Source organism: Pinus tabuliformis, chromosome 4_1 (assembly GCF_031772625.1).
Source record: "Pinus tabuliformis cultivar Carrire ecotype Pingquan chromosome 4_1, CPIR1, whole genome shotgun sequence".
Taxonomy (NCBI): Eukaryota; Viridiplantae; Streptophyta; class Pinopsida; order Pinales; family Pinaceae; genus Pinus; species Pinus tabuliformis.
In genome coordinates, this window is record NC_142303.1 from 663,272,320 (window position 1) to 663,285,105 (window position 12,786).

At 35.8% G+C, this 12,786-nt stretch overlaps 1 protein-coding gene across 1 annotated transcript; it reads left to right on the plus strand.

Annotated features, from left to right (window-relative positions):
• Window positions 1-477: 477 nt before the first annotated feature.
• On the plus strand, window positions 478-3,234 carry LOC149177852 (protein NUCLEAR FUSION DEFECTIVE 4-like). The gene is made up of 3 exons (XM_089423474.1): window positions 478-874; window positions 1,633-2,541; window positions 2,671-3,234. Exons 1-3 carry the CDS (start codon window positions 533-535, stop codon window positions 3,169-3,171), a joined length of 1,752 nt encoding a protein of 583 aa, XP_089279600.1. The 5' UTR covers window positions 478-532; the 3' UTR covers window positions 3,172-3,234.
• The last annotated feature ends 9,552 nt before the right edge of the window (window positions 3,235-12,786 follow it).

Sequence of the window (12,786 nt, forward strand, 5' to 3'; positions counted from 1 at the left end):
TGAAATTCATGGATTCCAAGAGTTTATGAATGGCTCAGAAACTTGCGCGCGTCTTAGAATATCGGCATTAATGGAAAAGTATAAAAACAGCCAAAATAGACGGCTACGTTCATCCCTTTTACACTGCGTTTCATGGTTGAATCATTAATCTGAATACATGAAGTCACAAGTAAGTCATGTTTTCGTCACCTTTTTCTTGTCTCAATCACTCTACATATATAACACTTGCTGCACATCTGATTTTGATTTCTAAAATGAATATACCCACAAGATTTAGATTTTCATGGCACTTTTGTGGATGTAATTAGCACGAATTTATCCTCCACTTTTCTGAAATCAAAGATCCAGGTGGACTTGAGTTTGTGGTGTAGGAGTTGAGTGCCTTAAATACAATGGGGCCCACCAGAAGACTTTAGCCTCTATTCGGTTCCTGTAATTGCCATTTGGCATAGCTCTGGCCTATAAAAATGGCCACCGTTTCCCATAAGGCAATGCAAGTATTGATATTCAGTTATAGGCCTGCTGTTGTGCCATGGATGATAGAATCAATATGCCTCGCTCTAAGTTACTGGCCATCAAACGCTGGACTTGTTTTATAGCAGCTATATGGCTGCAATCTATCAATGGCACCAACTTTGACTTTTCTGATTACTCTTATAATTTGAAGAAAATAATGGGAATTAATCAACTCCAACTGAATAGTTTGGCTGTGGCCTCAGACCTTGGAAAACTCATGGGCTGGGTAGCTGGACTGGCATGTGCGTTTCTGCCAACCTGGGCTGTTCTTGGCATTGGAATGAGCTTGGGATTGGTGGGCTATGGCGTTCAGTGGCTGATGCTCACTGAAATCATTCATCCATTGGATTATTGGCAGGTTACACTCTTTCCAAATTTTGTTTGATTTTGCTGTTATTTACACATATCCAAGAATGGATTTTTAAATGTAATTAGATGGAAATGAATTGTTGTTGTACACTAATTCCCTCCTACAAATTTTCCTTTATTAAATATATATATCATTTTTTCGAGGAAAGAAATCAATTCTATTTTAGCTTATAAGCATAATCATTTAAAAGTTTAGAAGGGTCCAAGTCAATACAACAATATTTATAGACACAAAGCAATTACAACAATATTTATCATGGCATTATAGTTTGTCATGTTACCAGTGAAATTTTGAAGATTTGAATTTAGGTAGAGAAGATAACAGCGATTCCACCCAACCACTAGAGATAATCTCAATTAACACTATTTATAATATAACCAGCATAGATCTATTTTAAATATGGATCTAACATGAGCAGAGAAGAATCTAATTTCTTCACATGCAAATTCTTTTATGAGTAAACATTATTTAAATATTTTTTATAATAATTATTATTATTATCATTATTTTAATTCTTATTTTTGGCTGACATAGCAAAATTTCAACTTTGATGCCAGGCAAACACCTTTACACATCATATTCGACTATAGAATGAGTCTCTCCACTCAATTAAACTAGCTTAATGTAAAATATAAATATAAATTAATTATTAAATTGTTTTAACATATATTTTTAAGTGTTGCAGTGTTATACTTTGTTGGGTGCTGGCTCTTATGAGATTTAATTTGTTATTTTGGACCACACAGGTGTATATATTGTGTTTTGTGACTGGGAATAGCATCTGTTGGTTCAACACTGTGAGCTTCAAGGTTGCCATTGAAAATTTCCCAAGTGAGAGAGGAATGGCTTCTGGCATAAGTACAAGTTACGTTGGTCTCAGTCCTGTTATTTACACCTGTCTAGCTTCCATTCTTGACCCAGGGAATCCTTCACTATACTTACTTTTAAACTGCATAGTCCCAGTTGTAGTGGGTGTAATTTCAGCAATAATACTCCATGTCTCACAATCAAAAATGGCAGCCATAGCAGACAATACAGATAAGGAATACATGATTCTCTGCACACTGATTGCCCTTGTCACTGCTTTATATTCTATAGCTTTTGAGTTCTTTCCCCATGGGAAGCGCCAGCTTGAAGGAGTCTACATTGCCGTGCTTATTATCCTCCTGATGGCCCCTACATATGTACCATTCAGGGTTTACTTAAACAATATAAGGAATGAATTGAGGGTAAATGTGTACAGTTCAAGTCCAGAGCAGCAGAATCCTAGAAAAGAAAGTCCCACCAAGAACCAAGGCAGTGAATTGGGCTTTATTCAAACTGAAGAGCATCAAATCAATATTCAAACCCTGGATGTAGAACACCCATTGCATACTGTACATAATTCCAATCATAGTAATAGCAGGAGATTTCAGCTGACATCAATTCCACCACTGGGAGAGGAGCATGGTATCCTACAACTTCTAAGAAGTATTGATTTCTGGCTATATTACTTTGTATACTTTTGTGGAGGAACTATGGGGCTAGTATATATGAACAACCTAGGTCAAATTGTTCAGTCCTTGGGATATTCCAAGACACCAATCTTGGTATCTCTTGTTTCATCTTTTGGATTTTTTGGGCGTATTGCAGCAGGGCTTCCGGATTATATTCAGGTATATTTATTTATATTTATTTTTAATTGTATATTTAAAATAAATATTAAGTATCATGCATTAAATCAATAATTAGGTTATTCAAATTTATTATTTTTTTAAGTGAATTTATTATTGTATGTGAATTAGCAATGCCGAATGTTCAGAAAGTACAGTCCCCTGCCAAGGCCAGGATGGATAGGCATATGGATGGTTCCCATGGTTATTTCCTTCTTCATGCTGAGATTCATAAACCCAACTGGCACTGCTGTTCTTTACCTGTGCACTGCCATGGTTGGAACTTCAGTGGGAGCTATCAGTGCCATAGCCATACCAATTTCTTCAGAGATGTTTGGAATGAAAAGTTTTGGTGTCAACCACAACATTGTTGTCACAAACATTGCATTTGGTTCTCTTCTCTTCGGTGAAGTTGCAGGAATAATTTATGATGATTCTTCTTCTTATAAAAACCCACGAGACTCAGCTGATCGGCATCTCTGCATGGGAAGAGAGTGCTATGAAAAAACTTTTCTATTGTGGGGGTGTGTGTCTCTTTTTGGAATCGTTCTCTGCTTTTTTCTCTGCACGAGAACACGAGAGTTGTATGAATCTATTTACAGAAAACAATACCGGGAAATAGATCAGAATTGAGTATATGTATTTATTTATTTCGAAAAAAGTTAATATAAATCTCTTCCTTTGTATTTCCTGGAGAATTGTAATGATTTTACATTTTGATCATTCACAACATTAACTGAAGAACCTTTCGTTGGCGATTCTGTGGAACGGAGGTCACAAACGTAGCGTGTTCTGAGTCACAATTTAGTTCATTAACTGCAACGTTGAATTCTTAACCATGTATGCTTCACTTATGCTTTATAGAAATATTTGCCATCTAAATTTGGTACGTAAAATTCAATTTGTCCTTCACTTGTTGCTACGCAGGCACAGCTTCGGTGTAGCGTCAAACGTACAACACTGATCGGGATGAGTGGGACTTTGAAGTTATCGGTTTGTGGAGTTAAACATAAAACACGATAATCTGAACAACACCACCCACACGATAACGTACGTGCGACAGGTTACTTCAAATTTATCACTCTCATGTGATCACATACCACGTGGCATGGAATTTGAGGCTAAAATTGTTTGTTACAGGGTGATTTGCTTTTTAAATGCAGTTAAGTTAAATTTTTTTCAAAGCCTTAAGATTTTTGGTTGAAACTATAAAAATTGATAAAAAGATTAAAAAACATGTCATCATATACCACAAGGCATGGAATTTGAAACTGAAATTGTTTATTACAGGGTGATTTGCTGGTCAAATACAGTTAAGTTTAATTTTTTTCAAAGCCATCAAGATCTTTGATTGAAGCTATAAAATTGATAATAAAAAAATGTAAAAAACTTTAAATTTATTTGTTGTAATAATTTTAGAATCCAACATAATTTAGTTGTTAAACTCATAGTGAGACATGCTATTGGTTAATATTCATGATTCTTTACCATTATTTAAATAAAATTTTGAGTTTTTTTTTTTATATTTCAAAAGTTATATATAATTATATTAAAAAATAGTGATAAATATATATACTGTCATATATTATTTTTAAAATATGAATAAAAAATAGAAGTTATTTTATATATAATTATATGTATGTATAGAATAATACTAACACAACCACCTTAATAAATTTGGTATATCAACAACATTTATTATTATTTATTTATAAATATTAACATTTATAATTTTTTTATTATTATTATTAAGCACTATTAATTAACCCATAAATATATCATATTAATATTCATATTCATTTTAATATTAATATTAATAATTAATAATTATTAAATATTAAATATTAATAATGCTAAATAATTATTAATATTTAATATTAATAATTATAACTATAATTAATAATTAATAAACATAGTTATTAATTATTGTTATATTAATTGAGGTTAGAGGGATCAAATATCTTCTTAAAATAAAATGTGTTATTTTTCATTGTTTAGATTGTATTTTTGAATGCTATATAGAGTATATATAGGACCAAATATACGTTTTAACAAAAAAAAATTGTATATAGATATAATGAAGTTGATATTGACATAAATTAGTTAACAGAGATCTTCAAATATTTTATTTAAATCTCCTATCGAAATATTTTTGAAAAGTATAAGATTTAAACATTTACTCTTTTTTTACTTCTAATTATTTTATAGCATATTCATTTTTTAAAATTATTGTTGACATTAATTTTCTGTTTAGAGCATAATTTTTATTTTAAAGGGACATGTGTCAATTCAACAGACGGACAAACTTACACATCCCCTCATTCTATTGTTAATTATTAATAATATTAAATATTAATTAATATTTAATATTAATAATTATAATTATAATAGTTAATAATTAATAAATATAGTTATTAATTATTGTTATATTATAATAATATGATAATATTATTAATAATATAATAAATCTTGATATTATTGAGCCCAGAGGCTTATTCTACAACTGAGTATGAGGGGATGTGTAAGTTTATCCGTCCACCATTGAGTGTTAACACGTGTCCCTTTAAAATAAAAATAAAAATTATGCATCCCTTTAAAATAAAATAAAAATAAAAATTAAACTCTAAATAGAAAATTAATGTCGATTATAATTTAAAAAATGTATATGCTATAAAGTAATTAGAAGCAAAAAAAGTGTGAGTAAAATGTTTAAATCTTATACTTTTCAAAAATATTTCAATAGAAGATTTAAATAAAATATTTGAAGATCTATGTTAACTAATTTATGTCAATATCAATATAATTATATCTATATACAATTTTTCAACTTCATTATATCTATATACAGTTTTCTTTTGTTAAAACCTATATTTGGTCTTATATATACTCTATATAGAATTCAAAGATACAATTTAAACAATGAAAAATAACACATTGTATTTTACACTCTAGAGAAGTTTGTACATGAAGAAAGTTGATCCCTCTAAGCTCAAATTTGATCCCTCTCACCTCATATTAGATCTGTACTTCAAATGGATCTATGTTGGTTAATAAACCCACAAGATTATTATAAACCCAAGGGATTTATATTAAACCCTGGATTAATATTATAAACCCTATGAATAATATTATGCCCTAGCAATATAGATCCTTAGATTAATAAACCGAAGGGATTGATATTAAAAAACCAAGGGACTAATAAACCCAAGGAAATAATATTACAGCATTTGTCCAACCAAGGCTATGGGACTGGTAACTCAACCCAAGTTGTTACAGGGCTCCAAAGCATTTGTCCAACCAAGGCTCCAGGAACTAGTAACTCAACCCAAGCTAAGGAAACATGAGAACCAACCAAAACAAAACAAGGAAATAAACCCACAATTTCCATGGTTATTCACAAAATGGCAAGGCTAGGCAATCCACTGTCAATCTAGGCAATCCTCCATGCCAGTGACATATCATAACCAATAATCCATATGCATATGCCATGCATGCCAAAACTAGTGAGGAAAACATACATGCAACTCAGTACCTGCAAGCCAAATTCGTTGTAGCTGCTCATCCCAATGTCCTCTTGCACTTTCCTGCTCTTCCTTTGCCTTCTTGCTCCAAAAATCCAAGTGTGCCACACTCTCCAAGAGTGCTCCAAAAAACTCTAAGTATCCAAGAATGAGAAAGAGAGAATAATGAGAGAGCTTCAAAACTGAATTGACAAAAATCTGTGAATTGATCCTCATAAGCCTTTTTATGAATGAGGCCTCTATTTTCTCCATTTTCCATTATTTTCCTCCTCACATGCAACCTGTGACCTTTCACCTCTCTTTTCTCCTAATTTCCATTATTTTCATAAATAAATGTGTCAAAAAAGTCATTCTGCCTTTCCAAAGTCTTAGCCATTGCCTTTGCCAATTTCCTTAGCCATTAATAACCAAATGAACACCTACACTAGGATGTCTTGCCCAACATTCAGCTTGGAATAAGTGCCCCATCAACCGTGGGTATTATTTTTCCTTTATTAACTTTTATTACGTGTAATTTTCACCAGCGTTGTTACAGAACCCTCCTCCTTGGGGGAACACTGTCCTCAGTGTTCAACAACACCTATAACCACAAGACTGCTATAAGCAAAACATATTGCCGATGGAGATTTATAACTTAACTCGATGTAGTATTTACAATGATCAACCTATTGAGAAACAAACCAACATGAAACATAACAACATAACATCATAAGTAAATGATGCCCATACCTCTTATTGGAGCTTTATAACATATCCCATGGCAGTATGTACATCCATATACATATGTACATATACCAAACATCACCAAAACATGTACCAAAACATATACCAACACATATACCAACACATCATACCAAAATTGTTTTGCCTCAACCGGAAAACAAGGAAGGATACATAGCCTGCATTTGATCCGCCATCTCCCATGTAGCTTCATTGGGCCCAAAGTGCTTCCACTGCACCTTAACCTACTCAATTGCTTGGTTCCAGAGCATGAGTACCTTTTTTTGCAATATACATTGAGGCTCCAGTTGGAATTATCCATTTGGTTCCACCTGCAATACAGACCAGTCAATCACATGGTCAACATCGTTAACATACATCTTAAGCAATGACACATGGAAAACATCATGGAATTTCGCTGTCAGAGGCAGTGTAAGTCGATAGGTTACTGCCCTAATCCTCTAAACAATACTGAAGGGTCCAAAAAATTGTGGTGTCAGCTTGGCACATGATCCAATCCATAAGGAGCTCTTCTTTGATTTGATGCGCAAGTACACTTGTTCCCCAACCTAGAACTCCTTGAACAACCTATTTTGATCTGTATAGCTCTTCTAGCAATCTTGTGTTGCCTTTAGATTTTTCTTGATCACCTGCATTTCCTGTTCCATGTCTGCCAATATGTTCGGTCCAATCAACACCCTGTTAACTGAACCACTCCAACTAATGGAAGTATTGTAACTCCATCCATACAATGCCTCAAATGGACTCATCCTTAAAGATTCATGATACCCATTGTTGTAAGAGAACTCTAACAGTGGAAGGTACTCTTACCACTTCCGATGTTGATGCATCACATACATCCTCAACATGTCCTCCATTATCCTATTGACCCTCTCTGTCTGTCCATATGTCTGTAGATAATAAGTTGTACTGAAGTCCAACTTTGTACTCAAACTTGCAAATAACTCCTTCCAAAACATGGAAGTGAACTTCGCATCCCTGTCCGACACGATCTTCTTTGGAACACCATGCAATCTGACCACATTTATCATGAATACCCATGCCACATCGCTAGCTGAGAATGTAGACTTCACTGGAATGAAGTGCGAACCTTTGTCAACTTGTCCACAATAACCATGATGGAATCATGTTGTCTCACTATCCTCGGAAAACCTATGATAAATTCCATGGAAATGACCTCCCATTTCCATTCTGGAATTGCAATCAGCTGTAGCAGTCCACCTGGATGTTTACGCTCTACCTTCATACGCTGATAATCGAAACACCTAGCCACAAACTCTGCTACATCCTTCTTTAGATTCGGTCAATAATAACACTTATTTACTGTGGTTAATGTCTTCTGATAGCCTGGTGACCTGAATATGGTTTTGCATGAAACTCTCTCAAGATCACCTTCTTGAGCTCACTATTATCTGACACATATATCCCGTCTCTGAATCTAACTAATCCATCTATTGTAAGGAAATAGTCCACATCCTGTGCACCTTCACCTATACCACCACATGTACTTGTACCTGTAAATGTAACTAACACCTATACATGTACCTATAATTGTACTACCACATGTACCTTTACTACTATTCGAACTCTATTGCAACCTATGCACAATCTCCATATACCTGACATCTTGCTGACCTGCCTGCAAGATCCTATCCTATAAGTCTGTCCCATAGGAGGTCATAGGTGCTAAGTGTTTTACCTGTACCCACCTGCTAAGAGCATCTGCCACTCTGTTCTCTTTACCTTTGATGTATCTGATCTCAAAATCAAACTCATTGATTGTGGCCAACCATCGAGCCTGCCTACCATTCAAGTTCGGTTGGTCAAATAGATATTGTAACCCACTGTGATCACTCATCGACACAAATCTCCTTCCCAGAAGGTAGTGCCTCCACATCTTCAATGCAAGCATGATTGCTGCCAACTCAAGATCATGTGTGGGGTAGTTCTGCTCATGCTCATTCAGTTTTCGACTCGTAGCATACCACCTATCCATCCTGCATAAGAACTCCACCAAGCCCCCTTTTGCAAGCATTTGTGCACACTACAAACTCTTTGCCTGGATCTGCAATCTTTAACACTGGTGCATGTGTGAACAAATGCTTAAGCTACCCAAAACTAACCTCACACTCCTCTGTCCACTCAAATTTATTACCCTTTCTATGCAATGATGTAATAGGATAAGCAATCTGTGAGAAATTCCTGATGAACCTCCTGTAATAACCCGCCAATCCCATAAAATATCTCACCTCATTTACATTTCTAGGAGCTACCCACTCCATGATGGCCCTTATCTTTTTTGGATCTACTACAATACCCTCCTTGGAGACAACATGCCCCAAGTAATGTACCTCAGTCTAAAATAAACTACACTTGTTGAGCTTAGCATACAACTAATGCTCTCTCAACAATCTCAACACTGCTGCTAAATGCTCTACATGCTCTTCCTCATTTTTATAATACCAATATTTCATCAATGAACACAATAACAAACTTATCCAAGTACGGATGCAACACACTATTCATCAAGCACATAAAAGTAGATGGAGCATTAGTCAAACCGAATAAAACTACAACAAATTCATAATGTCCATACCTAGTCCGGAAGGTTGTCTTGTAGATGTCTTCTTCCTTAATGTGTACCTGGTGATATCTGGATCTCAAATCAATCTTCGAGAACGTTGTCTCTCCCTTCAACTGATCGAAAAAGTCATCAATCATCGACAATGGATACCTATTCTTGATGGTCACTTTGTTCAATTGCCTGTAGTCAATGCATAATATGAGAGTACCATCTTTATTTTTCACAAAAAATATTGGTGCGCCCCAAGATGATACACTTGGCCTAATGTCTCCCTTGTTCAACATTTCCTTCAACTACAACTTCAACTCTACCAACTCAGGTGTGCTCATCCTATAAGGTGGCTTTGATACTGGAGCTGCCCCTAACACTAACTCAATAGAAAAGTCTTCCTCCCTGTGAGGTGGCAACTCTAAAATATCCTCAGGAAATACATCCTAGAACTATTGTATAACTGGGTACCTACTCAAAACATCTACATATTCAACTTCCTTACCTTTGTCACTATAAATGTGCACTATGAATAACGTACACTCTTTCCTGTGACTACGCTTTGCCTGCATAGTAGTCCCCATCCTAACTGATGTGGCTTTCTTCTTTCCCTATAAAACTCTTGGTTCTCCATTGTCATCCAAGCACTCAATGGCCTTTCATAACAATCCACCTTGGTTCTATGAAGGTACAACCAATCCATGCCCAACAACATACACTATGATCCCAATGGTAGTACATTAAAATGTGCTACAGTAAGCATACCATTCAAATCAAATGCACAAACTCTTACCCAATGGTGAACTTGCTTCTTTGTACCTGTAGCCAACTACACTAATCAATTTTCTGCATGAAATTCCTTACTCAAAACACACTTATCCACCAAGTCAAGACTAACATAGCAATAATTAGATCCAGGGTCAATTAGAATAGAAATAACTTGATCACAAATCTTACTGTCCATCTCAAAGATAGATGTCTGATGGTATGCTTGCTTGTCATCCAGTGTTGCATAGATATGAGGAATGCTCTAACCAACATCCCCAATAGTCTATGTGTCCTGCGCACTATATATCTAAGGCCTACCACCCTGATTCTGTGGACAATCTCTCCTGCGATGATCTTTTCTACAAGTTCAACAATTTATAGTCTTCCATCATGCATCCTTATTTTTCTCCTTAGATCGAAATCCTTGTCCTATGTTTGATGCATTGAACTTCTTTGATGGAAATACATTCTCTTTATTACCTGTACCCTAAGGTCTTGCTTGCTTCTTGTCCCATTTTCCTTTGTTCTTTGCATTACCTTTCCAGTTTGGTTTAGTCTCAGATTTGTGCTTTGATTGTTCATATCAATGCTTTAGCTTTTGGATGGCCTTCTCCAATGATCGAGGTTCATCAAACTCAATCCTATCTTGGAATTCCATTGGTAACCCACTAGTGAATCTCTAAATATTGACCTCCTCCTCCTTGAGGTAAGGCACATACCTTAGTAGCTCCAAGAACTTGCTAGTGTACTCATCATGTGTCATAGATCCCATCTTTAGCTCATAGAATTCCTTTTCCCTGTCATCAAAGTATCTCTCTGATAAATACATCTTCTTGAATAACCGCTCAAACTCACTCCAAGTAAAGTATTCCTCAAGTTTACCTCTAACATTCTTCACATCTTCCCACCAAATTTCTGCTTTACCTTTAAGGTTGGATGTAGCTACTCTAGCTTTCATGTTCTCTAAATAGTCATGGAACCTGAAGAACTTCCTCATACCAAGCAACCATGCCTCCGCATCCTGTGATTTCTTCACTTCTCCATCAAATGTAGGTGACTTTTCTTTCTTGAACTCATATGGAAAGTATCACCTATCACTCCTCCTATAAGGATGAAAACGATGACGATCATAGTGCCTATCTGAACCAGAACTAGAATAGTACCTGTTTCTATCCCCTCTCATATCTGGAGTGTCCAACAATCTACCATCTCTAACCCTATCATCTCTATCTAACCTGTGACCACCATGCGACCTAATGCCATGGTCAATCCTACAATGGTCCCTGTCACTACAAATCTGACAAACTCTAAAGTATCACTGCGTTTACCTCTGCTAGCTTCTCCTGTTCTTGTATGATTATGTAATTATCCACCTTACAACTCCTTATTTCTTCCTCTAAGCTCCTTAGTGTATTTGCCAAATCGGAAGAATTCCCAACACCATACTACTCATTTGATTCATAGGGGGATTATTTGTAGTCTACCATCTTGCTAGCCATCTTTGATATTATTCCTGCAAGGTATATCATGTCAGCTAAACCAAATCACAATAAAAAATGTACCTTAGTATAGCTTGGGGAGGATACCTTGTCTGCAATATCAAAAAATCAGTGTGATACATGTATAACATAATCATGACAATGTATAGAAACATAACACCTAAGCATATAACATGCAACCAGCATTATAGCTAGGGTCCAATCATCAATCCATGACCTTATCAATAACGCATTCCACGACCTCATGCATGACAACCACCATTACATCACTGTACATTTGACCACATGCAAACACTGACATGCATAAGCAACATGTAATCCACTGCAAACACACATAAACACATATAATCAAGCGTAAACGAACAATACATGTAACCAAGCCTACAAGAATGATACTTATAACTAGCATACAAGAATGATACACGTAAGTGACATATAATGACATGTAACCAGCATACAAAAATGATACACATAAGCGACATATAATGACATGTAACCAATCATACATTGATGACGATGCATCTCACAACAACACCATCAACTTCCACATGGCGTCATCACTACAACCATGGTCAACACCATGCAAATGAAACAAGCACATGGAGTACAAGCATAAGAGACACACATGCAACCAACATGAATGCATGAACAACACAGCCAACCCATCCAGTCTGAGGGGTGAGACATGCTCTGATACCACTCTGTGGTATTGAATATGACCCAAAGAGAGCCAACCTTCTCTGATACCACTCTATAACACCCTCCTCCCACATCTACCCAAGCAACCGGATAGCCTAGGTAAACATGCGATGAGAGGCCACTATGACATGATTCGACCTCTTAAGTCACATTAAGGAAGTGGAACCAACGGAAACACACCATACATACCTTCAACATCAACATTAGGATCCTCGGGAACCAACCAAACCTTTCTGCCAACCAGCCCCTATGTCCCACTAACATGTTGGACCACTTGACCCCCAGACACTCCCATGCTATAGGCCTACCAGCGTCCAGGAAGCTCTAGACACTCTCATGACAAGGCATGCCAGCATCTAGGGACTATTTTTCTTAGTGATATGCCAACATCCCTGATATTTGAGCTACTCTTTTAGGCCCAGAGCCCAGGTCACTGCCCATAATTGAA

Bases quoted from the DNA above. Each gene is read 5' to 3' on its own strand.
- LOC149177852 (XM_089423474.1), top strand. From the start codon at position 533: ATGGATGATAGAATCAATATGCCTCGCTCTAAGTTACTGGCCATCAAA. The intron at 875-1,632 runs GTTACACTCTTT...TGGACCACACAG, and splicing joins ATCCATTGGATTATTGGCAG to GTGTATATATTGTGTTTTGT. The intron at 2,542-2,670 runs GTATATTTATTT...TATGTGAATTAG, and splicing joins GGCTTCCGGATTATATTCAG to CAATGCCGAATGTTCAGAAA.